At 40.9% G+C, this 27,094-nt stretch overlaps 1 protein-coding gene across 1 annotated transcript; it reads left to right on the forward strand.

The window, feature by feature from the left end:
* Window positions 1–23: 23 nt before the first annotated feature.
* Window positions 24–22,065, forward strand: CZH9orf85 (chromosome Z C9orf85 homolog). Its single transcript, XM_030470132.1, has 4 exons — window positions 24–190; window positions 16,069–16,175; window positions 19,544–19,657; window positions 20,407–22,065. Exons 1-4 carry the CDS (start codon window positions 89–91, stop codon window positions 20,582–20,584), a joined length of 501 nt encoding a protein of 166 aa, XP_030325992.1. The 5' UTR covers window positions 24–88; the 3' UTR covers window positions 20,585–22,065.
* Window positions 22,066–27,094: the final 5,029 nt, after the last annotated feature.

The raw sequence follows: 27,094 nt of genomic DNA on the forward strand, positions 1-27,094 counted from the left end.
ACGCGGCTGCGGGCCAATGGGGAGGCGGCGGGGCCAGAGGAGGCGTGGAGCGGTTCCGGGGCAGGAAGCGCTGGCCGTTGTCCGGGCGATGAGCTCGGAGAGGGGCAACGTGTCGCGCACGCGGCCCCAGCGCTACCAGAACACGCGTGCCTTCAGGAACGACAAGTACGACACCAGCGCCCGGCGCAAGGTAGGCGCGGGCGGACCGTAACGGGCTGCCCCCCGCTCCGCTCCCCTCCCGGCAGGGCGCCGGGCTGGTCGCGCAGCTCGCTGCCCATGGGCACGGGAGCGGCGCGAGCAGCGTGACCCCGCGGAGCGGCTGCGGGGCGGAGCGACCTCGGGGAGCAGCTGCGGGGCGGAGCGGCGGAAGGGGTTCGATGTCGAAAGCGTAGGTAGGAGCCTGTGCGGCCTGCTGGGTGCAGGGTGCCCTTGAAGCGATGGCCTGCCCTAGTGCGGCCTTCGGCCAGAAGGTCTTGAGGAGCTTCAGGACCACAAACGAAGCCATGCAGCAGTGGAAGCCGAGAAGCATCTTCGTTTTGGCAGTGGAGAAAGTTCTGGCCACGGTCTGTCCAAAAGGTTCACTGCTGTGTCGAGGGAGTAATACGTAACAAGCCATTTCAGCCAGCTGTCACGTGGCCCCTGTCTTAGGCAGCTGTGTAAGCAAATGCATTTTGTGTGGTACTTGACCCATATTCATGACATGACAGGCCCTTGTTAAGCCAAAGAATTATTAAGACAAGAACTGAAATAAAGCATTTACTTTTGTAAAGTAAGCAAATATTCCCTGCAGTGTTGACTTCCATGTGACTTCTCAGAGCTTGTGACTAGGGGGTCTTATTTCAAACATCTTAATATTTTGAGAATTTATTTTGAACAGCTCCCCCATGTTGTGGTTTAAGCAGAACATGTAAATCCAGGACATCATCCACATAAATATCATGTTGCTCTTGGCATTCTTGTGAGACAGCTTCAGAAAAGACTCATGTTGTCTTTAAGGCTTTTAAAAAAATCTTATGGGGCTTTTCTGAGTAGTTACATAGAAAAGTGCCTTCAGCTTTTTTATCAGTGCTTTTGCCACACACAACGTCATGGTTTGATATTGTCACACTTGTTTAAAAAGACCATTGTTGTCTTTTTTTGTTGTTGTTTTTTCTAAGCATGGAGAAGGAAATGGTTTACAATATATTCTTGGAACATTTTCTGTGCTTGTAGTTGTGGTAACAAAATAGCAGTGCCGGAGAGGAGGAAGGCCAAGTGGCATGCCTGACCAGTAACAACACGAAAGTGGGATGTTTTGTCTTAAAAGCTTAAATGGAAAGGGATAGGTAAACCAAAACACAAGATGAGCATTCTAGAAGAAGCTTATCTGGTGCTATTGCTGTTATGTCAATATCCCTTTAACTGAACCTGACAGGATTGTCAGAAATAACTGAGAAGAGAGGACTGGTAGAACATAGGACTGGTTCTGCAAGTTGAACAGGCTGCTTAAATGGGGCTTTAAGCAGCACCAGTGTTATTTGTTGCGTGAGTCACTGCATGATCCCCAATAGAAGAGTATTTTCCTGTCTGGCCTTCACACACATACACAAAAATATCCTAGAGAGCTAGTCTATCAGAAAAGTCTTCAAAGAGAAACTGAATTCTGACTTAATTTTTGTAACTGAAGCAAGTACTTTAACACCCAGATGGCTGCTTTACTTCCTTTTTTAAATGTTTTGTATTGTGTAGAACCAACTACACAGTACCATGCATACAAACAATTTTTATTTTTTTTAAAACTGTTGAATGTAGCCAAGATTCACTGCAGGCATCGCCTGTGGTATGGGACTGTGTCTATTTCCTTTCTGTTTCAAGCGAATTATTTCTTTTCTGTCTGTGCCTGCCAGTTCATGTGGAGATTGCTGACCACAGGGAAGAAGCTTCTTGAAGTAGGTGCTTCCTCTTATGGTGGTTAGATAGTGTGCGATAAAGGGAAAGACATTTTTCTTATGGCATACTGTCATGTAGAAATTCTAGTGCTAAGGGATGCACAGGAGTCTTTATATTGATAACTAGGCCTGATTCTGCTATTTAAGAAATTTAGTTAGGCTAACAAAGATTAGGTGATTGATGTCATAGTTTAGCTACAGACTATGCTGAATTATGGCAGTTTTGCGTCGCTGTCTTGTCTAGTCCTGAATGATCAGGAGCACCACAGATGTTCAAGATGTGATGAGGGAAAGGATGAAATAGTAGCAGTTTCATCACAGGGAGTGATACAGTAATGGGCCATTCTTCTTTTCCTCTTCTCACTAGCTCAGTAGATCAGAACACTCAGAGCTGCTGAGCTCCTGAAAGAAGGTAGGTCTCCTGTAAATCACTGCTAAACTTTTTTTCTTTTTCTTTTTTAATTTTAGGTATTTGCCTTATCTTTGACTGCTGCTATACGCTGTCCTATGTAATACTATCTTCAAAGGCTGCAGAATGCTTTCTAGCTTAAAAATTTTATCCTGCTGCATTTGTGCACTGCATTAGCAATGTTGAGTATTAACTACAGTAGCTTCAGGTTGCACTGTGGGTGGAGTTGAGTTGTTATTTGCAGTGTTATTGCTGCTTCTCTCAGTGAAGCAGTATCTGCAGAGGAAATTGATGTAATAGTCTTTTGACTTCCCTGCTGGCAGTTGTTATCCAGTTCTTCTGTGGGTTTTTTTGAAGGGTTTTGAGTCTGATACTGACCTTGGCATCCATTTTCTAATCTTAAAGACTATAGATTTGATTGTTTGCAAAACATGTTGAAAGATCTATTTGTCTTTCCTCTAATGACCAGTCTTTACTACAGCATTACGCGGGGATAGGCTGGTTGAGATGAAACACTCTTGCAGCGAAGTACACTGCCTCTCTACTGGTTTTGGGTTAACTGCCTACAACACTGCTGGGAAAGCCTGCATCTAGCATGAACTGAAGAAGGAAAAGCCAGGGCAGGGTAAACCCTGGCACACTGTGTTGTTAGTTACTGATTCTTGGAATTTGTTTATGGGTGTTTGGTTTACATAGTATATTCCAGGAGAGTTGTTTGTGGTACTCAGCTGAGGAATATACATTATATTTTATGAATATACATTTTATGTAAAGTATATTACGTAAGTCAACATGGAAGCTGGAGAAGATCTAAGATGAAAGCAAATAGCGTTCAATGAGAACATTTAGAACTCTATTGTAATAAGATGGTAAACCACAAAGTGATTCATATTTACACCCAAATGACTGATCTGTTTCTCCATTTCTTTCTTCTCATTAAGTACGCCCCAGATGAGAATCCACATTTCCCTAAATTTCAGAGGTTATTAACTCTGAACCTTAGCTTTACCATAGTGTTTATGTCAGCTACTTCTTCAGCTGGCTGTATGGATAAATAATTTGTTTTGGTGGAGACACTGGTCAAGACTGTGCGATGGCACTAGGAACAGAACAGGTGAATATAGATTATAGAATTACAGAACCATAGAATGGTTTGGGTTGGAAGGGACCTTAAAGATCATATAGTGCCAAGCCCGCTCTATGGGCAGGGACACTTTCCTCTAGAGCAGGTTGCTCAAGGCCTCACAGATCTTAAATGCTGAGGCTGTGATCGTGAGTTGAAACTCAGAGGAGATATAGCTAAACCAGTGTGGTGGGTTGACCTTTGCTGGATGCCAGATGCTCACCGAAGCTGCTCTATCACTCCCACTTCTCAACTGGGCAGGGGAGAGAAAATACAGCAAAAGCCTTGTGGATCAAGATAAGGACAAGGAACAATCATTCACCAGTAACTGTCACAGGCAAAACAGACTTGATTTGGGCAAATAAGTTTATTACCAGTCAAATTGGAGTAGGACAGTGAGAAATAAAACCAAATTTTAAAAACACCCTCTCTCCCACCTGTTCTTTCTTCTTGGGCTTAACTTTATTCCCGAATTCTCTACCACCTCCCCACCAGCAGCACAGAGGGACAGTGAATGGGGGTTGCAGTCAGTTGATCACATGCTATCTCTGCCACTCCTTCATCCTCATAGGAGGACTCCTCACACTCTTCCTCTGCTCCAGCATGTCTTCCCTCCCGTGGAAGACAGTCCTCCATTAAGTCTCTGATGTGAATCCTTCTCCTGGGCTGCAGTTCTTCACAAACTGCTCTAGTGTGGCCTCCTCTCTCCACGGGGTCACAGGTCCTGCTAGGAGCCTTCTCCAGTACAGGCTTCCCACAGGGTCACAGTCTCCTTTGGGCGTCTCCCTGCTCCAGCATGGGCTTCTCCATAGGCTTCAGGTGGAATCTGCTCCACCATGGACGTCCATGAGCTGCAGGGGGACAGCCTCCCTCACCAGGGGCTTCAGCATGGGCTGCAGGGGAATCTCTACTCCAGTGCCTGGAGCACCTCCTGCCCTCCTTCTGCACTGACCTTGGTGTTTGCAGAGCTAATTCTCTCCCATATTTTCACTCCTTTCTCTGGCTGCATTTGCTCCTGTGCAGTAACTTTTTCTCCTTCTTAAATATGTTATCCCAAAGGCACTAACACCATCACAATGGGCTTGGCCTTGGCTAGCGGTGGGTCCATCTTGGAGCTGGCTGGCATTGGCTGTATTGGACACAGGGGAAGCTTCTAGCAGCTTCCCACAGAAGCCATGCCCTATATCTCCTTTGCTACCAAAACCTTGCCATGCAAATCTAGTACAAGCAGTAGCCAACTGGAATTATCAGATTAATGGTATTGGAGTTTGGTTAGTTCCTGTTCTTGATGTGAGATAGCGTAGCTTGGTAGGCTAAAGTCTACTTTCTAGCCACCCTTGTTATTCTGGATTTAGAATTGCGTTCAGGCCTGGGTTATAGCCTTTCATGTAGGGAGAAGAGGAGCAAGCATAACATCTGGGCCCCCCAGCATAAGGAGGACATGGACCTCTTGGATTGAGTCCAGAAAAGGGCCATGAAGATGATCAGAGGGCTGGAGCACCTCTCCTATGAAGATCGGCTTAGGGAGTTGGCCTTGTTCAAGCTGGAAAAGAGGAAGCTCCAGGGGGACCTTAGAGCAACCTTCCAGTGCCTGAAGGAGGGCCTGCAATAAAGCTGGAGGGGGGCTTTTTACCAGGTAGTGGTAGGACAAGGGGGAATGGCTTTAAAATGAAAGAGGGGAGATTTAGATTTGGTATGAGGGAGAAGCTCCTCACTGTGAGCAGGTGAGACATTGGAAGATTTTGCCCAGAGAAGCTGTGGCTGCCCCATCCCTGGCGGTGTTCAAGGCCAGGCTGGACACAGGGGCTTTGAGCAACCTGGTCTAGTGCAAGGTGTGGCAAAGGGTTTGGAACCAGATGATCCTTAAGGTCTCTTCCATCCTTCCATCCTATTCTATGATCTATTCTGGACTCTAGCCTAACTTGCAGTGAGGGAGGGAGCATGCATGTTTTGAGTTCTTTGTGGGGAAGAGGATGAGAGTTGACTGTCAGTCCTTCCAAGTGTGTATATTCTCTTGTTGGTTACTTGCATGTTTTCAGAATCATGGGCACAGATCTGGAAAAATCCAAACATCTTGATCTCCAAGATGGCCATTTGGAATTGGACTTAGAGAAAGCTTTTTTGTGTGTTTTAATGTCCATAGCAGTAAAGCAGAAAAGGACCTTAAATGCTAGCTAACCATACATAACCATTATGGATGCAAAGAAGACCTTAGGTCTTTGATTGAAATGTTAGATATCCTTCTCCTCAGAAAAAAAGATTAAAAAATGCCTGTGTAGAAAATGAAATTTAAAGTAATAGTGATACAATATGTGAGCAAGTGAAGCTCTTTGGGGAATTTGCTTGTGAAATGTGTATTAGAACCCTGAAAATCTGACATCTTGTATCATTGTTTCACATTTGTTAGTCTGTGCTGATCCACTCTTAACTGCTTGGTAGTCATTAACAGGAGATCCTGTGGAGTTTTGTTTTTGAGAAGTGTAGTTATTCAGAAATGCTGCATTCAGCCTTTTTGATTGAAGCAATATCACCTGTGCTTTTTACAAGGAAGTTAGTGGATGGCATTGACATCACATTCCTTTACTGCAGAGTAGAACACTGATGTGTTCTCAGTAGCAGGAGTCTGCTTTCAGTAGAGTAACTCAAAATACCCATAGGTTCACACATAATTAGAAACTTCGAAACAGACAGTGAGGCTTCTTTGAAACCCCATCATTATATCTTGCTTGTGAGTGCTTTAATGCTAGCTTAAGCTAGGGATTATTTTGTGTACCAAGTTAGTAGGTGTAGGTGCGTGTGTTTAATACATTCTGAACTGCTTTTGGCAGGTTGTTATATGATTTAATATTGGGTTACGTGAGCATACAGAGGTTGCTGTTTTGTTAGGGCAGTTGACCTGACAGTGTGTATATAATATGCACATGGAATATTTTGTGACTGTATGCTTTAAGACTGTTTATCATGTCTGTATTGCATAACTATAATTTCTCCAGGGAATATATAGACATACTGCAAGCACTGGATGAGTTGCACTTGTCCATGAAGGGACGTACAGCGAAAAAACTCCCAACCAACCAACCTAAAAAAACCAAAAGGAGGAAAGAGCTATTGACTAAACCAGGGAAATGAGCATAAAAACAAAATAAAAAATAATAGAGAATCTGCTATGACAGAAAAAGAATCTAAACTGTCAGATTAGTTCTCGCATCAAGAAATCCATTTTGGACCGTAAGCACTACCACCTCTTTGTGTATAGAGCTAACAACCTGCATAAGAGCTAGGTAGAAAACTTGGAAGGGAATAATGAAACTGACAAGCCTTGTTCAGGTCTTTGTGTGGGTTGTTGGGGTTTTTTATACCCTTAAAGAAAGCAAGATCTATTAAGTGGGCGAAAGGAAGAAAATACGAATATATAAAAGTTTAAACAATGTACAAAATATATTCGAAAATGAGTTTTAATAGGAAAAGTAACCAGCAGAGAGATTTCTTTGATTTAACTAATAACTTCCCTATTCCATCTGGGAACCGAGATACCAGGAAAGTTTCTCTTCCAGTTTGTTGGGATAATTTACTCTCATATGTTCTTTGGTGACTTCAAAAATGTGAAAAAATAGCTTATCTGAATATTTAATTGGGGACATCTTCACTTCTTCAAGTTGGCATTGCTTTTTAAAGCGATATGCTACTTTTTTTTTTTTTTTAATCCAATGAGATGTTGAATTTAGTATAGAAAATAACAGTAAATTATCAACTTGTTTTAGTAATAGTATCATTTAAACATCAGGGATTTTTTCTGACCAGAATAAACTTAGAAGGAAAGCACAAGTCAAGGTTAAACTCTGTAAGCTTGCTTGCTTGACATAAATCCATCATTCTTTATTGACTTGCTAAATCATCAGCCTGGTAGAAGGATTGTAGAGCCATAGTCTCATATTCAGATGTACTGAGCCAGTGATTAACTACACCACCCTATACTTGAAGTGCCAACATTGAGTAAAAAATGCAGGAAATTGCTGAAGGGGAGGAAGAGGTTGTGCTGTACGTGCCTCTTAGAAGGAGGAAATTAGAACTTAAAAGCTGTTGTCTTTCTTCCAGTTGTTACTTTCTGAGCAGATATACCATGTGATTTCTTTGAGCTGCTGTCTAAGATTTGTGGTTTTACAGGTGACTAGGTTGAAAAGTCCAGTCATCTTTATTCCTGGATCGGGATCTTAAATGTGATCCTCATATCTACAATCTAATCAACAATCTAATTTGCTGTCAGAAGACTCCTAGGCAGCATTTTGGTCAATGTTCTTTATCTTTGCACTGGATATTTGGAGTGTCACTGATCATACCAATAAAACATAACAGTTCAAATGTGACTGTGTAAAAGTAATCTAAATAGGCTGACCAGCTCTGGTACAGATTCATTGACTGTGAATAATGTGATTGTTACTGTGCAGTTCAATACATAAACTTTATTTTACTTCAGAGCTTCTTGTGTATTAGTTGTCTTCTGAAGACCTTTTTCAGTGGTGAAACAATGTGTTAATACTGAGGTAGAACTAATCATCAGATAAGTTGCAGGGATTTATTCTTCGAACAAGGGTGAAGAAGTCCCAATAATACAGTTTTTATATGCCATGACTAGTCTCTAGGTCTTGCTATGAGGTGGTGTTTTCATGCAAAGATCTACAGAATGAGTAAAATGAAAAGGCATCTTTGGAATTTGGGATGGCCTGCATTTTAGTTTGTCTGCTGAAAAACAAAAATAAAAAAAGGAATTCACTACCATATGATTGTTGTGTATTCAGGAGCCAGATGATAAGCATATAGGAAGGAGGAAGAGCTTTATAAAGCTCCATTAATAATTGTGCATATTTCCTTGTTCTATAGCAAATATTTAGCAGAATTTGTAGTAGGCAGCCTATATGACAAACTTTGGATGAGAGGTGAAAGTAGTTCCTAGTATGTTCTTCTGCACTGTTTATACCACATGCAGTCCAAACCATGGCCTCTTGCATTCCAAGTGTGTTACGCATTGCTGAGCCTATCCCTGCGTCACTTGGTAACAGGGTTTCCATTCACAGCTGTGATGTCAGGATGTATTATGGGAAGCAAGGTGGTTTTCAGCAAGGAAGCTAACTCCCTCTGGAAGGGCAACAAGCTATCTTCAACATAAACTATTGCAATCTTTTGATGTTTATTGGGTTCTACCTTAGCTATACTAAAAATAGTTGATCACGATAAAGAACACCTGGGAATAAAAATTACAGTGTTTGTGTCTTTCTTCCCTCATACATTACTAATTAATGCAAATCAGGAGTGTGAGAGAGAGAACTGGAAAGTTCAGGCTAATTTGCAGGTTATTAGAAGCTTATTCAGGCTACATTACTTGGAGCCTTACTTTGTGCTGTTAAAGCACTGAAAAGAAGGCTTATCTTCAAATTGCACGAATTTTGAAAGAATGAACACAGTCAGTGTTGACAGCAGTTTGAATTGCCAGCCCTTTAACAGATATCTGCTGGGAACTTAGCAATGATTTTATTCTCTCAGAAAGTTTCCTCATTAGCTGCCAGGATCCATCAGTAAACAAAGCCTAACACCTTTCATCTTCAGATTACTCATTATATGGTGGTGCCTCTTGGTCATGAGCCACCTCCACAGGCAGTGTTCCAAAATCTCTGCCTTCTGGCCAGTCCCTGATATCTTCCAGGATTCCTGGGCAGTTGAGTTTCCCCAGTGGAGCTTATTGCGTGATCAACACTACCCACTTACTCCGTGTAGTCCTGGTTGTGTGAGGGAACGTTTCCTTTAAACATCCAATATAGCTGTTGAAGTGCTGAGAGGAGATAAGCTTCTGTACCAACAACCTCTGAAGCGGCTTGAACCCCCTCGTATGTTGCTAGTATGTTTTTTCGGTTGGAGTGTAGTGGGCTTCTGATCCTCAATACCCAGGGCTCCAAAACCCTAATGGTCAACCTCAATTTTCTTGTGATGTTTTCTGCTGAAGGCTCCAGGTGAGACCATGTTCCCCAGCTGCAGTGTAGAGTACCTTTTGCGTGTCCAGCCAGGCCCAAGAGCTACCACACAAGCTATTTCCTGTTTGATATGTTCAAAGGCTTGTTGTTGCTCAAAGCCCCACTCAAAATAGTTCTTCTTTTGGGTTACTTGATAGAGAAGGCTCAGAAGCTGACTGTAACATGAAATGTGCATTCTCTAGAACCCCACAAAGGGATTCCCTGCAAGGAAAACTTGCATTTCCTTCTTGTTAGCTGGTGGAGACATAGTTGCTGGCTCGTTGACCACATCCATAGGTGCATGACAGCATCCATTCTGCCATTTTATTCCCAAGAATTGAATCTCCTGTGCCAGATCCCTTGACCTTACTTTTCTTTATGGTGAAACCAGCTTTCAGAAGAATCTGAATTCCTCTTTGAGGAGGATAAAACACTTTGTTTGTCTCGCTGCCCCACACAGTGATGTCATCAGTGGTTTTTAGCTGTTCAGGGGCACCACCCTTTTCCAGTGCAGTTTGGATTAGTGACAAGTGGTAGAACTGTGCTTCCACCCCTGGGGCTGTTGATTCCAGGTGTACTGGGCATCCCCCAACATGAAAGCGAGCTGTGGCCTGCACTCTGCTGCCAAAGAGATTGAGAAAAATGCATTGGCAGTGTCAGTTTTAGCATACCGGCTAGCTGCCTTTGACTGCAGTTCATATTGGAGCTTTAATATGTCTGGTACAGGAGTACTCACTACAGCACTTTGTTCAGGCCATGATAGTCTACTATTAACCTCCACCCTCCATCAGACTTTTGCATTGGCCATATGGAACTATTAAAAGGTGAGTGAGTCTTGCTGATGACTCCTTGGCTCTCCAGTTATGAATCAGTTCATGGATAGGAGCCAGGGAGCCTCAGTTTGTGGAGTATTGCCACTGGTGCATGTCCTGGTAGCAGTTGGCACCTGCTGTTCTTCAACTGAGAGCAATTCCACAACAAAAAGACCTTCCAAGAGGCTAGGCAGGGTAGATAGCTGTTTAATCTTCTGTGTGTTCACAGTGGCTACACCAAAAGCCCAGCAGTTCCCATTTGGGTCCATGAAGTACTCTCTTCTGAGGTGTTCTGTGCTAACGATGCAAGGGGCATCTAGGCTAGTCACAGTGGGGTACTTTTGATGCTTAGAATTATAGAATGGTTAGAATGGAAAGGACCTTCAGATCATTAGTTTCAGACCCCTTGCCATGGGCAAGGGACACCTCACCTTGAGCAAGAGGCTGCTCAAGGTTCTGTCCTTGAACACTGCCAGGGATGGAGCATTCACCACTTCCTTGGGCAACTTGTTTCAGTGCCTCTCACAGTAAAGAATTTATTCCTTGTATCCAACTTAAATCTCTCTGTTTAAGTTTGAAACTGTTACCATTTGTGGTATCGCTACAGTCCCTGATGAAGAGTCCATCTCTGGCATCCTCGTAGGCCCCCTTCAGATACTGGAAGGCTGCTCTGAGGTCTCCACGCAGCCTTCTCTTCTCCAGGCTGAACAGCCCCAACTCTCTCAGCCTGTATTCATATGGGTGCTCCAGGCCTCTTTATCATCCTCATGGCCCTCCTCTGGACTTGCTCCAACAGCTCCATGTCTTTCTTGTGCTGAGGGCACCAGAACTGTACACAGTACTCCAAGTGGGGTCTCACGAGAGCAGAGTAGAGGGGCAGGATCACCTCCATCAACCTGCTGGTCACGCTCCTTTTGATGCAGCCCAGGGTACGATTGGCTTTCTGGGCTGTGAGCACACACTGAAGCCAGCTCACGTTCAGTTTCTCATCAACCAACACCCCCAAGTCCTTCTCCTCAGGGCTGCTCTGAATCACTTCTCTGCACAACCTGTAGCTATGCCTGGGATTGCCCCAACCCAGGTGTAGGACCTTGCGCTTCGTTTGGTTGGACTTTATGAGGTTGGCATTGGGCCACTTCTCAACCGTGTCAAGGTCCCTCTGGATGGTATCCCTTCCCTCCAGTATATAAACCGAACCACAGAGCTTGGTGTCATTGGCAAACTTGCTGAGGACGCACTCAATCCCACTGTCCATGTCGCTGGCAAAGATGTTGAACAAGATAGGTCACAACACTGATCCCTGAGGGATACCACTCAGGTTACTGGTTGTAGCTGGTAACTGGTGTTACTGGTGTCTAGTTGGACATTGAGCCGTTGACCACAACTCTTTGCGTGCAGGCATCCAGCCAGTTCTTTATCCACTGAGTGGTCCATCCATCAGATTGATGTCTCTCCAATTTAGAGACAAGGATGTCATGTGGGACAGTGTTGAATACTTCGCACAAGTCCAGGTATAGGACGTCAGCTGCTTTGCCCCTATCCATCAGTTTGGTACTCCCATCATAGGCGGCCACCAAACTGGTCAGGCATGATTTGCCCTTAGTGAAGCCGTGGTGGCTGTCACCAACCACCTCATTGTTTTTCATGTGCCTTAGCGTGGTTTCCAGGACGGTCTGCTCCATGATCCTGCCAGGCACAGAGGTGAGACTGACTGGTCTGTAGTTTCCTGGGTTTTCCGTTTTCCCCTTTTTAAAAATGGGGGTTATATTTCCCTTTTTCCAGTTGGTAATTTCGCCTCACTGCTATGATTTTTCAAATATGATGGACAGTGGCTTATCAAATTCATCCACCAGTTCCCTCAGGACCCATTAATTCATCAGGTCCCATGGACTTGTGCATGTTCCTTAGATGATCCCACTTGTCCCCTGGTAAGCTCAGCTCAGCCTCTGATACAGACAATTCTCAGCACCCCACTGTCACTGCAGAGATCCAGATGGCTTCTGTGCCCCTATAACTTGGTGGCACCAGCGTACACTTGTGCACCAGTGTCTATCAGAACCTTATACTTCTGTGGGTCTGATATGCCAGGCCATGACATCCATACAGTCCAGTGTACATGGTCATCCCTTTCCTCTTCCTGAGCAAGGGCAGGTACCTTCTATTCCTGTTCCTTGTCAGAGTGTTCACTGTTTGACCCTCGCAGTGCCAGACCAGAAGTACCCCTCACCAGGATCAAGGGAGGTGATTTCAGTTCCATGTCTGGCAGACTGCTGATTGCCTTCTTGTGTCTCTACAGCAACTATGCTGACAGGCTTCTTGGGTGACCCCTTCTTGATAGCTGTCTTCCCTCTCAGTTCGCATACACGGGCTTCCAGCTTAAAGGTGAGTTCACCGTCCCACTTCTTCATGTCGTCCCTCTGGCCACACAAGAAGAACCAGAGAACCAGAGTGCACCACATGGCAAGCTCCTGGGGCTTCCTTTCCCTCTGACCGGTGCAGGAGGCAACTGATTTCTCAGGGTGCCACTAGTAGCCAAGATACTGGCCCATAGGGCTGAGGAGGTACAGAAATTTTCTTGCAAGTTTTGGAGCCAAAAAGAGACTCTCCACAGTTGGTGTATCCATATCTGAGCAATAATTTCCTGCCAGGGTGTTAAAATATGGCACTTGGGCACTTTGAATCACCTTCCTCCACACGGCCCAACTGCACAGGACATCCTCGGGATCTTTGGAGACATCATCATTGTTTAGATCACTGTAGATGAGTTTTAGCACCACTAGTTCTCTCTGTTACTGGATGCTATTATCTGCAGTAGTCTGCTTTCCTGAGGACTTCACAAGATCTTCTTTGAATGGGTATCTTGCCCTCATACTACAAAGGAGCTGTCTCCAGAGATTGCGAATTGCTGCCTCTTTTCCAATTCCTCTTTAAATTCCCTGGTTTCTATCACGGGATCCCAGTTGTTGGACTTCCTTACCTTCCAGTTGCCGATTGTCAGCCCTGTTACCCCAGCATCAGAGCAGCCAGGCAGCAGTCTGCTTACCTGGCTGGCAACTGTAAGCTGTCTGCGTGTCTTGAAGTTCTGATGAGGTCAGGGACCAGGTGTGTCTGTTTCCAGTCTGAATTCTCCCACTCCTTGCTGCAATTTCTTTGTCGAAGGACTGGCTTCAAGATCAAAACTTTCTTCTTCTTCCCCTCCCTTACTAATTGATGATATGGGCCCATCGTTCTTGTCCACGGTTTCTTTTTCACAGTTACTGTAGTTTGGGTCCCTATCTCAACCATGATGTCTTAAAATGCAGTTTGAGAGTAACTTATTACTCTTTTCCCAAGTAACAAATGATAAGACAAGAGGTAATAGCCTCAAGCTGCACCAAGGGAGGTAAAGATTGGATATTAGTAAAAATTTCTTCACTGAAAAGGTGGTCAAGTATTGGAATTGATTCCAGTGGTGGAATCACATTCCCTGGAAGTGTTCAAAAAAATGTATAGATGAGGCCCCTAGCGACGTGGTTTAGTGGTGGACTTGGCAGTCCTGGGATACAGGTTGGACTTGATGATCTTAAAGGTCTTTTCCAACCTACTTGATTTTATGATTCTATGGTTTTGTGAACTTCCTCTGAGAGTACCGAACTGTGGCTCTTTGGGCACAGGCCAGGCCTCAGTACAGTGCTAGAAGCTGCTGGTTTTCACTGGGGTAGGCAAGGCACCCTTCTATCAAGTGGTGCGTGAGTTTGCCAGGGTTGCTTGCCTGGTCAGGTGTGAAGTCCCAGGTTATGGAAGGTGATAAATGCCCTAGGAACCTGCCCAAATCCTTCCACACACCCTGCCAGTCAGGGACTAGCCACCTCAGGTCATATTTCAGTAACAGGCGATGTCCACCCACAACACAGAGATGTAGTGTTTGCTCCAGAAGACAAATGTCATAATAATGAATGTTCCCCCCTCTTCCTCTCTAAGTCTTAGATTTTATTGATGGGCAGATGTAATAATATGGTATGGAATATCCCTCTGGTGAGTTTGGGTCAGCTGTCTTGGCTGTGTCCTATCCCAGATCTTGCCCACCCCAGCCTACTGGTGAGGGGGAATGTTGGAGAGTCAGCCTTGATGCTGTGCAAGCACTGCTCAGCAGTAGCCAAAGCGCTGGTGTGTTACCAACACCTTCCTAGCTGCCAATAGACAGCACAGCCCTAGAAAGGCTGCTCTGGGGAAAATTAACTCCATCTCAGCCAGACCCCGTACACTTGGAAAATTTAATTCATAATGCATGACTGACATCAGAACCACAGCTTTCTGTATTCAATATTAAAACATTCTTTAAAACCTTGTTACTTTTTTTTTTTTTAACATGCCAAGTCTGTGTTTGATAATTTGAAAAAAAGTTTACTGTCTTTGATCTGAACCAGCCAAAAAGTGCCACACCTTCAGTTAACCACACTGTGGGAAAACTCTTACCAAAAGTTTGAAGTTTACTAAGAATGGAAACAATGGAAAACAAGCTTCATAGTATAGTCGCACTCAAAAATAGCATTTCCTCTGCCACATACATTTTTTGGAGTAGAGTAAGATACTGTCTTTTTAAAGCTATGCTTGTTTCTTTCTCTAGTATGTTGGAGTAGAACTTTGTGGAGTAGTAAGAAGCTCTTGTGTGTCATAAAGCCAGGAAATTACTTTGGAAGCTACTGTGTGCATAGAATGACTTTTCAGTTTATTTGTAGAAGAATAACATAAACTCTAATAGCAATTAGGGCAGAATCTGTTCCAGTGAACTTTTAGGTATTCTAAGAAATAGATGTGTAGTGTTAATAATCTAATGTTAATAATAACTTTGGTGCAGGAGCCATTTTAAAGCTGTTTCAAGAAAGGCACAATAGTTGTTTTTTTTTAATATGTACTTTTTAATGGCAAAATTTCTTTTTTTAAAGTTCTGAATGAACACACACAACCGTATGATAGATAGTTACTGCTGGCATTTTTAGGTGGAAAAGAAGTAAAACTAGGTTGAATGTGTAAGTATATGTTGTTTGTTATTTAAAGTAGCAGTGTGGTTTCATACTGCTTCCAATCTCAGAATAACTCCTCTTGTGCAAATATACTGGTCAGTTGACATTTTGTATTTCTGAGAAAACGTAACACAAAATGTTCAAGAAAATGTTGTTCACGTTGTTTTGAATATATACCATAGTTTAAATGACTATTTTGAGGATTTCATCGTAGATACTTGAGAGCAAAAATGTGTTGCTTTTTCATAAAGGAAGTTTATGATGAAAGAGACATTGAATGATTTGACTGCAAATAACATGTGGATTCTACTCCATTGTGATCTGAGAAAAAAATCCTGACACTTGTTACTTAAAGTAGGTAGCATAATGGTAGCGTGAGCAATATAAATTAAGTGTTAAGTTTTGTGAGTTTTCTTTGGATGAAACCTGCATATTTCAGGGCTCATTTCTACTTAAATCTGTTCTGTAAAATCTCTACAGATGAAAAAATAAAATATCTATGATTATCTATTACCAACAATACAATAACATAAATAAGTACTACTATTAACAGTATTTAAATTATGATAAAAATAATGAAGACTGTGTTGAGGTAAAAGGTTACCTCAGCACTCTTTCCACATTACTAGCAGTAACAGTATATGAAATGCTTGTGTTAAGGTGAAACAAACATCTTTCTAAATGCCCTATTAATCACATGGTGGGTGGAGATGCTTTCTAAGCAAGATTATACTCATGAAAGTAGGAAATTTTCAGAGATTTCTCATTTTTATTTCTTTTTATTTATTCAGAAAATAAATGCTAAGCTTCATGATGGAGTGTGTCAGCATTGCAAAGGTATCTTGGAGTGGCGGGTGAAATTCAACAAGTACAAACTGCTAACAAAACCTAAAAAATGGTGAGTTAAGATACTTTGTGTTAATCACTGATAATGTAGTTGGTGGACTTTTTTGGAAAATATTCTAGTTTTGGAAACTCACAAGTAGTAGCTGCTACTGTATGACATTCTTCAAATTTGGAGTCTGCAATGACAATATATATGCAATGTTAATTTTGTAGTTCATTAGTCTTTTATCTTAAACTTTTGAAAACATGGTGGAGAAGCAATTGCTTCCCTCTTTGCTGTTAAAATGCTTGAACTGTGGACCTGTAAGTTTCCAAAACTGTCAGTGTGTCCTCCTGAAAAAAAGTCAAATCCAAACCAGTTGTAACACAATTTTCTAAGGCCTTGTTGCAAGCCGGTACTAGAGGTATCTGAACATCTTTTAACTTTTGTAGTTCACGAAGACTGTCTAGGAGAGAAATGAGGAGAGGAGGGCTTTAGTTTTGAGTCATATCAAAATTCGTTACCAACATTGTTCTCAGCATTTGAGGCCTCACGTCCTACAAAATGTTTGCAATACATGTATTTCATTACCTCTTAGTATGTTCTCTCTTTTTGTACATGAAACTATAATCCTAAATATTAAAGATTTAGCAGTATTTGCATAAAGTTCTGTATTGGGTGGTTTTGGATAAGTACATAACAAAGGTGATAAATAGAATCATAGAATCATAGAATGCTTTGGGTTGGAAGGGATCTTAAAGATCATCTATTTCCAACCCCCTGCCACGAGCAGGGACACTTTCCACTAGACCAGATTGCTCCAAGCCCCTGTGTCCAGCCTGGCCTTGAACACTGCCAGGGATGGGGCAGCCACAGCTTCTCTGGACAAACTCTTCCCATCTCTCATGATGATCACAGTAAAGAGCTTCTTCCTCATATCTACTCTAAATCTCCCCTCTGTCATTTTAAATCCATTCCCCCTTGTCCTGTCACTACAAGCCCTTCTAAAAAGCCCCTCTCCAGATTTCTTGTAGGCCTCCTTTAGGTACTGGAAGCTGCTCTAAGGTCTCCCCAGAGCCTTCTCTTCTCCAGGCTGAACAAGCCCAACTCTCTTAAAATACAACCCCAAGTATCTTAAAATAATTTCTAGGTTTATGATAGATTAACTTTCTGAAGTGGATACTCTCTACTTTCTTCTTGCTTAGCTGCAGAGGTTCTTACCTCTGTGGCAGCAGACACAGCCAGTGTTTCAACAATGAAACACTTAAAGGAACTGCAGCTGTGGTGTATGATTCAGACAGTTTTGTCACAGTAGTTTGCTCTGTGTTTGTGGGTCTTGAATTACATACTTCTAAAATACTTATGAACTGCTTGAAGAGGTTCTGTAAATGTATGTGTGCAGTTCTGTGAATGATGGTGTATTTTGTTTTTATTTTCAGTAGGTTAAAAGGGAAGGAATGTTTGTTCATACTATATCCCCCACTTGTGAGAAGTTTTGCTTTTTAATATGAAACCACATGGAGCAAGTATTTTGGTTTAGTAAGCAATTTCACCCTTTCTGTAAAAAAAAAAAAAAAAAAAAAGGTAGAAATCTCACTGGTTCTCAAAGTAAACATTCCGGGTTCTGTTCACTATGGATGAAGTTGTTATTTCTCTTTTTTAACTCTTTCTTGGATGACTGTGCATCCTGTTTAAAAGTGATGAGCTGTAACAAATCATGTGGTGGTGGATATGGTTCTTTTGCTTCTTTGCCTACTGTCTAAGGAAAAAAAGCAGGCAAAAAACCCATATAAATTATAATTGGAAATAGAAAAAGTGACATTGTGGGACAGCTGCTTATGACAGACTATGTGATGTTTTCCAACATATTTTTGAGCAAGTAAATTGGGCTGCAGACCATTTTAGCTCTACAGGTGGTGGTTTCTAGCCCAGCCTACAGCAGTACAATGGGTCACTGTTCTGAAAGGACTAAACTATGAAGATTTTCAGTGTGCGAAGCTTCTAGAAGTAAATGCATTATAGACATTAAAAACGTGACTGTTATCAAGAAAAAGGAATTCTTCACATCACAGACAATGGAAACTGAGGACTTTTCTGCACTTCAACTTATTTTTATTTTTTTAATATCTTTAAAATTATGATTGTTGGTACAGCCACAAGTTATCCCTAGTTTACTTGTATTTCAAGTATTTAATTATTACAGTTAAACTCTTTTAGAAAAAAAGTCTATCCGCCTTGCATTGATAGTGCCACTGTTTGGTGTGAGATAGCTGTAGACATTATTTTTAATACTAACACAACTGATCATAGAAGAAAGACAAAAAAACACCAAAGCAAACCAAACTAAGTCGCTATTGCCAGTGACATCTAACTCTAGGTTTTCTGTGGGGGAGAGGGAAGACCAGAAACACTAGGCAGATCAGACTTTGCTTTTGTTAAATGTGTCTACAGCAATTCTTGTGATTTTACAGCTTCTTAAGGAATTGGATGTGTACATCCTAATAGTGAAAGATCAGCAGAACCTAGATGAAGAGAGTAGGGGGAAGATGCTAGTATGTAAGTCTGGGATTTGAGAAAGAAAGTAGAAATTTCTGTTTCACTAGATGCTAGTTAGGGCATCTGTCCTTATAAGGCATGCAAAAACACTTGATATTTTTCTTCAGCCTGTTTTAGCCAAGTCTGCAAATTCACTGTTCAGAACTGTATCCTAAATCTTTCCTGACAGCCTTCTGAGTGCCTGAGGAACTAAGAGGGAGTGACTTTAGGGCAGCTGCGTTACATAGGATATATAGTTCTGTTCTCAAAAAACACAACACTTTCTAAATGTCAGCTGAATGTTAAGGCATAGCATTTTAGAATTGACTTTATCTATGGAGTTTTATCACATCTTAAAAAACAATAGCAAAAACTTTACATAATTATGTTGGGCTTGTTGAGAATACAGGCCTGTGCTGGCTTGTGTTCATAAGGAAAGTCCAGCAGTGGCTCTTTTTATACTCTGAGATAAGGAAGAGGACGACACCATGATGTTTGAATCAAAAGCTTTTTACTTATAAAATGCATGCACCTTTTTATATCATATTCTTGTTTCATTCTATCACTAAACCAGAAGAAGAAGTTATGTAGCTTTTAAAGTAAAACTACCTGCTGAAATGAATTGAAAGGTTTCTTTTGTCACTTTAAATATAAAAATTCGTAGTTTTATGTTTCTTCTTAATTTCTTGTTTTAATAATTCTTACTGAAAAAGTTAAAGAAGAGGTAAGATGGGCAATAATTTTGATAGTGCTGTTTGTTGAAACACCAAATGTTTCATATGAAACTGGCCTATAACACGTTGTTCCTCTTTTGAAGAGTACACCTATGTCGTCTTTGAATACAGAATGTTTAACAAGTGTCCACAAATATATTTTTAATTATGCTTTCCTTCTCTCACGCACAGTGTGAAGTGCCTCCAGAAGACTGTAAAAGATCCATACCATAGTATTTGTCGACCATGTGCTGGTAAACTAGAGATTTGTGCTAAATGTGGAAAAAAAGAAGAAATAGTAATTCCGTAAGTAGTTCATAGGTTACATAGTTTCAGTACTGCACTGTGTCTTCCCCTTTTAATAAAGCTTGTTGGGAAACTGCCAAGAAGCTGTTGTACTTTATGCCATATTCTGAATAATCCTGACAGGAATCAGTAGGAGTCATTACCCTCGCTTTCGTCTGCTGAAACTGGGGGTGAGATGCCTATTGATGTTAGTGGGGCTGGGAAAATCAAAAACAAAGTCTTTCTTGGGTAAGGCACTTTAATACCAATTGCATATCTTCCTTAAGAACAAAGCACTTCAAAATGGATTTCGGTCTAAAGCATCATAAAATATGCATAAGCCAATTTACTGTTTGCATTTTGTCTGTCATTTGATGATTCAGTTACTAGTGAACATAAAAACTAGACAAGGGCTAATACTGAGCACAATTACCGCATATATTTAGCATGCTTTTGGCTTTTTTCATCTCTCTTTATTGAGCATCCTATATTGATTTACTAGTCTGTGACAACTGGCCAGCTGTTGCTTATTTGGTCAAACTGTTCATATATATTTTTTGTTTCTTCACAGACTCTTTTTCCTTTATTGTCTTTTATATCTTTCCTATTCAACATGAAAGTAACTTTAGGTTATTGTCCCTTTCTTCCTTCTTCCCACCTCCTGCCCCTTTCCATCACTGGTAGAATATTCTACCCTCCATCCCATTCTTGTGTAAAAGAAAAATAAATTCCAGAAGTGAGTGGTGATAACATCCTCTTTCTTTCTGCAGGATTGATAAAGGACAAGACAGAGCTGAGATTGTGACTACTAAAAATGGCCAAGAAAGCAGGGGGTTGGAGGATGAGCTGGATTTTGATGCAAACTTAAGTAGTAAGGACAGTGATGAAGATACTGATGTGCTTGAAGAACGATTTAAAAGTATGAATTTTGAAATGACAGAGATCTAAAAGGTTGAGTTTACATGAGAGACTATATGCTGTCAGAAGGGGTATATCAATGTTTGCCTTAAACTGCACTGAAACCTGATTTAACATCTCGGGTCCTTGCATATAGATGTTGGCATTGTGTATTATGATGCTTGTTGAGGGTTTTGTATAAATATTTTTTTGTATTAAGAGCAGAATTTCTTGTGAAAAAGATTCAGAAATTGAATCTTTAAGCATAGTACTTCACGCATACATGTAACAACTTCCTATTTTTCTGGAATAAAGCTTCTGTGTAATTGTTCTGAATTCAGTATTATGCTGCTTTGTATTGCCACTTGGAAAGCTACATGAAAGTCTAGAGTAAATGCATAATATTGTCATAAAAAGAAAGAGCTAAACCAGTGTATTTTGCTGAAGAAAAAACTTGCAACTTCTGTCAGTGAGTTTCCAAACAGGGTCAAAATACCGGGTGGTTATTACCGTTATGCTCATTGTTTCTTTTCTATGCAAAAAAGAGGGTGTAAGTGTCACCACCAGTACAGTTCATGGGCACTTAATGCTTACTTACCATCAATAAGTATGCACTATAAATTTGTGACCTTGTTACTACCCATGTTTTGAAAAGAAAAAAATGGATTTTTTAGAATTGCTCGTAACAGATCTCATACTTGCGTTTCCTTTGTCTGCAGATCTAATATAGTTTGCTCTGATATGAAAACACCTGTGTAGTGGTGCTTATATAGTTCCTGATTTTCAGTTCTTTGTAGGGGTTATTTCAATGTAGATTAAGCTCTAAGAAGAGCTTAACTGAATTTGTAGGAAGTATCTTTTATGGGATTCAGAATAGTTTGATTTCGTCTTTATTGTCTGCTACTTCTGTAAATAAAGCTGAAGATGTACTTCTTAGTAATTAAATAGTTTAAGCTATGACAGTATAGTATGCCATTTTTACTAACTGTGTAACAGCTACACATCTGTTTTGTTGTTCTGCCTGATCTGCAGTAGTGTAGCAGGCATGGAAAAATTTGATTCCCAGACTACTTTCTTCGAATAAATTGTGAGGAACTTCAGCTCTGGGATTATTCTCCCCACCTCCAGTGGGGGAAATACTGAAACTTTATCCTTTGAGTAGAGATAGCCACCCTGTGGCTGCTATAGTTGACCTTAATTTTAAAGAAAATCTAGTTACTAGGATGTGGAGTACTAAGACATTCAGCAGTCAATAGCCTAGAAACTTGTTATTTAAAGGACAACTTTATTATTTTAATTAGTATTGACAATAACAGGCAACAGCAAAATGCTTGTAATCAGTCATGGAACAGTGAGCTCTTACTGTTTTTTCTTAAACGTGTAGGTGCTTGTCACTACACATAAGGCCTTAAGAATAAGCTTTTTCTTTTATTATAATGTATTTTGATTTGTGTTCTGCTTTAATATTGTACATTAAAACACTATTTGTAAGTTTAATATCTAAAACATGCTCTTGTATGTTTTTTCAATGATCTCTAAGGACTGCTTGGTTTCTTATTTTTTGTTTTCTTTCCCCCATTTCTTTTCTGTGCTGCCCTTCTGCTGCTGAAGAATTTGATTCCCTGAAATTATTTTAATCTTTCTGTCCCATGTATATCTTTTGCATAGGTAGATTTTTGCTAAGTGTTTGAACTATTGAAAAATATTCTACTGGTCTTCTCTGTTCCAGTGATGTTCCAGACTTTTCTGGCTTGTCACTGAGGCAGTCTAAAGTTTACTAAGTGTTTGGGTGGTATTCTGTTTCCTTCTGGGGTTGCTTATTACGTAGTTGTTTGTAGTCGTGAAGGACTGGGACTCATGACCCAAACAACCCACCTTCTTTTTCTACCCACTCTATAAACACGTTTATAAGCTAAACCACTAGTTTTGTCATTAAATATACCAGTTCGTTCACTTAACTGCAACTAATAAAATCCAAGAAGGTTGGAAGTTTAAAATTTGTAGAAGAGCAGTGGTTCGTCTTGGAAGAGCCAGTGAAGCTGCAAAACAGGAGGTGCTTAGCGGCAGAAAAGGAGGTTGATATGTTTAGAAGTGGCTGGTAATTGGTCTGAAGGTCATGCTGCATTGACAGATAAGTCCTCCCAACAGGACAGCAGTGACGTCTGAGTCAGTATGACATCACCTGTTGTCCTGCCGGTTGACGTTGGTAAAGACAGAGTAAACAAAGAATATCCATACACAGACTGCAGATGACCAAGCAGGGAGGGAGAGGGGAGTTAATAAATCATCTGGAGTTAACTTCAAAAAGGGTCTCTCTGAAGAGGAAACCATGAGTGTCATCAAAAATGAACCTAGCTTTTGAAAGTGACATACGTATGGGAAATGTTCTTCCACTTGGAAAAATTAGGTAATGACCTAACCTTTTGCCCGAAGGTGAGGGGAAATCCTGGAATGATAGGAAAGCGTGTCATGGAACTGGCAGGATGACAAAATGAGGGGAAGAACACTCTTCTCAAAGTGGTGACACAACCTGTCAGTACTGGGGAAGAGCAGTGCCACACAGGTGAGCAACAGATAGCCACAAAACACAGACGGTAGGGAAAGTCCCCTGAAGTTATTTAGCATCTTCATGTTGTGCCACGAATGCTCTGTTTGGCCTTTAGGTGGGCAGTTGGTGCCACAGCTGATGAAACTTTGCTGTGAGAGAGCACAGCTGCAGTGGTGGCTGGCTGCTCTTAGTCCAATCTTTCTCTCTGAAGATAGCTTCTGATTCTGGCAAGCGTTCTGTCTTTAGTCATAACTGCGGTTAGAAGATAAACTGCTGGAAGTGATTGCTGCAGCTAACGCCATGTACAATGGTGCTTGTGAGTCAGTTTGCAAAATTGCTAACTTGGACTTTGGGCATATTTGCTATTGTAGGAAAAAGGAGTTTGTGTTTTACTGAAGACACCTCCAACAGGAATGAAAGGAACAATTTCAGTTTTCCTGTTTAATTTTGACTGAAGTTAGAAGATATTTGGAGTTACAGTGAAATATTATTTTTCTCAGACTTTTAAGTTATAGTTCTGAATTTCAAGTTTTGGGTTTTTTTGGGTTTTTTGTTTGTTTTTTTGTGAAGAACTTGTTGAACAATGAATTACGCAAGGGAAGGACACCTTTAAACCCTCATCTTCAGTAAAATCCTATATAGATGGGAAAAATTTTAAAAATTTAGGAGATCAAAAGTCAGCAAAGAGCTTTCTGAGGAAATCTTCACAGTAGTTGCATAGGGACAATCTTCAGAGTTTTTAATTGATATTTTGAAAGGTTTCTACTTCTTCTTTCACAAAGAATAATGAATTTGTGTTTGTAAACTTCAAAAGAGGGGAAATGGTAATACCACCATGCCTGCGCAGTGTAAGTGATCTAACTAGGATGACTGATTGGGGGTTTCAGGAATTGAACTGAACCTCATGGGTCCTTACCAAATACAATACTGAAGAAGAGAATGACAGATGTTAATATTAGTCATCTGAAGAATAAATATGATGGTGCTGACACAGTTGGATTCCTGTTAACTGATTGTCCTAAGGAGTATTACCAATTCGCATTTAGTGTGACTCAACACTGACAGTAATTAATTAGATAATGGACGTCTGCATGTGTAAGGTAGACATGCAAGATGATTCTTACTTCACAGGGGAAATGCTTATCATAGGCTTGAGTTGTCAGAACTTGTCATTGTTGACTTGTACAGGCTTCCGGAAAGCCAAATTCCCACATACAAGGATTTCTCAGGACAATCTAGATTCATTGTGGTATGAGGGGAGTCCAGCATGGACACAGTGCTGCCTCCTAGCATAATTCCTTAACAATCTTCTCTGCTAAAGTTCACAGGCCTCTCTGAGACATCCTATCGTCAAATGTTTTGAACTATCAGGTGATACAAAAAACATTGCCTAATGATTTACTTCTAGTTTTGCATGGGCTGGGCTCCTCTATTCTTGTTTTGGCTACTGATGAATCTGTATGCCTCTACGGTACTAAAGTAATACCAGCCTCTGAAGGTTTATAGGACTACTGGCTAATTAGGAAAAGGATGGCTTGTTTTCTCCCTGTAATGGGCATGTACTTGGATGCTGAGATGCAAATCGTGGCATTAGCAAGGAAAATAGAGGAAAATATAGCAGGTAATCAAATATGAGCCATCTTGTAAACCTCTGGCCCTACAATTATGTGTGTTTTCTTTGTTCAGGAGTTCTCACAAGTAAACGGATGCTGGTAGAAAATGCAAAACTACCTCTACTTACAGGAACCATCAGGATGACTTGCTGTCTTAATGAAGAAAGGTTTGTAAGTAGCATAAGGACATTCTTAATAATCAGCTGTTTAGGGAGCTGGTCATGTATACCGCCGGCATCTGTTTCGCGTCTTCTGCCTACCTTTTATCTAAAAGCTATTAAAGGACAAAACTGTGTATGAAAAAGAAAGTATGTGCTCTGCATACATGCTCTTGTCACAAACAGTAAGTGTGTGAAGTAGGGTTATAAATCTCAAAACAGTCGAAAATACATTAATATTTTGAAGTGAAGTCTGTCTAAGGATTGATAACATGTTCTCAGACAAATCACTTGTAGCAGATTAGAAATTAAATACTTAGCATATTTCAGGTAGCAGGTTTTCCTGTTGGAGCCTCTGAAATAGTTAAGATTAAATCAGATGGGAGTTATCTTTTCTCCCACTGAAGTAAGAAAACAAATATTTTCAGTAATAGGGATAGGAGTTGTAATTCAGTCGTCAGTAAGAAGTCTGAGTATCTAAAAACAGCGGCTGAAGATCACATCCAATGCATTAAGATTTGACCTGAATTTTGAATATGTATAGCATCTGTACGTGTATTTGCCTTTGATATAGCTTTAGAAACCCAAGTTAAAAAGATATGTTGTATTCTCATAACTAAAAGTGCTTTGAAAGCACTACCAAATATTTTAATGTTTTTTCTTAAAACTGTAACACAGAAGACCGTTTTTGTGCAAAAATTATACGGATTATGCATGCTCCTGAATGGTAGCACTCACTTGAAATCTCTTTTTAGGACAGCTTTTCTTTATGAGTCTCCAGTTTGTCACAGCTATGCTCCTTGCACTTGGCTCGCTGTTTCCTAAATCGTATGTGAGCAAGCGTGACATAATGTGTAAAAAGTGTCTGTAAAGGGTACGCATAGTTAACATACTAGTATGTGTAGCAGCAGTTGAACTTGTAGCTTTTTTTGTATCAGTAAGCTACATGTATAACAGTTTGATTAATTTTTTTCTTTTTTCCCTCATAGACCTTACTCTGTCTCCTGACTGTTTTGTTCCTTTTAGGGTTATTTTCTGTCTTTGTCCCGTAGTGTGGTTCTGCACTGTAGAAGTTGCTAGTTTGAATGAGAGCTGATGCAGCCTCTGACTGACAGCAGCAATAGATTACCCTGGGTTATTCCCAGTAGCAGCAACAGGGTTGATGCCAGAACCATAAAACACTGAAGTGGTGGTGTTTGTGAGATTATGTGAAGTGAAATGAAATCACAGGTCTTGGGGAAAAGGGTAAAAGGGCCCTACAATGTTTTTTAGTATAGTAGAGAATTGCAGAGTAACCCCAAGCCTTCCATCTCCATGGAAAAATAAACACCACAAAATCAGACCGTATCTATTCTTTTGGCAACAGCAGATTTACTATTGTGTAACAAAGATTTTAGGAGTCTGTGGGAATGGCTAATATGCTCAAAGGATAATAGCTTTTCGTTCAGTTGTGGTTCAGTCTTTCTTACAATGTTAGTGGTGGAATCTCTCAGAATGCATCTAGCTGTACTTCCATTATTGGGGAAAAGACATAATACAGTCTTTATGTTATAAAACTGTAATCCTATGCTCTGAAAAGACCATAAGGATTTGGCATAAATGTCTAGAAAGCCTGATGCTGTTATGCCAAAGTCTTCCTATTTTAAGAAAGTGTTACATGAAGGATTAAACCATCTGAAAACTATGCAGTGACTGGAACTTCAGAGCAATTGTATTTACTGTGTTTCAGGAGAAAGTTTTCTACTCTTTCCAGTTTTTGTATTAACCTGGATCGCATTTGGATATAAGTAGTACTGACATTGTGATTTCTCTGCACCAAGGAAGAACTACATTTTTGATCACATTCAACTAGTTGTTCCTTTCTCATCCTCATGACCGAACTTCTCTCTAAGGTCTTTGGAGACAGAACAAAGTTGATGGCTGGCTGTGTTGCTTCAGAAAGTCACATTAGCAGCTGAGTGGCTGTGGCAAACAAAAGACTGGAGCGCTCACCCAGCGCACTGCAGAAATTCATGCCGTTGGGCATTCTTGTTCCCTGCCACTTCTAGCATGTGGCAGTCCAGACCACTCTCTTCTATAGAGGCTAGAATTAAAAGTGTGCATTGTACCCCCACGGAACAGAGACATTTTGCTTGTCATTAATGAGAACACAGTGTGTGGCTCACAAGGAAGGGTAATGTATATGCCTGTAGTCTTTAAATGGAGAGAAGGGTCTCTGCCAAATATCTGAGGGTGTCAGGCA

The sequence above is a fragment of the Strigops habroptila genome, chromosome Z, assembly GCF_004027225.2.
Source record: "Strigops habroptila isolate Jane chromosome Z, bStrHab1.2.pri, whole genome shotgun sequence".
Lineage (NCBI taxonomy): Eukaryota > Metazoa > Chordata > Aves > Psittaciformes > Psittacidae > Strigops > Strigops habroptila.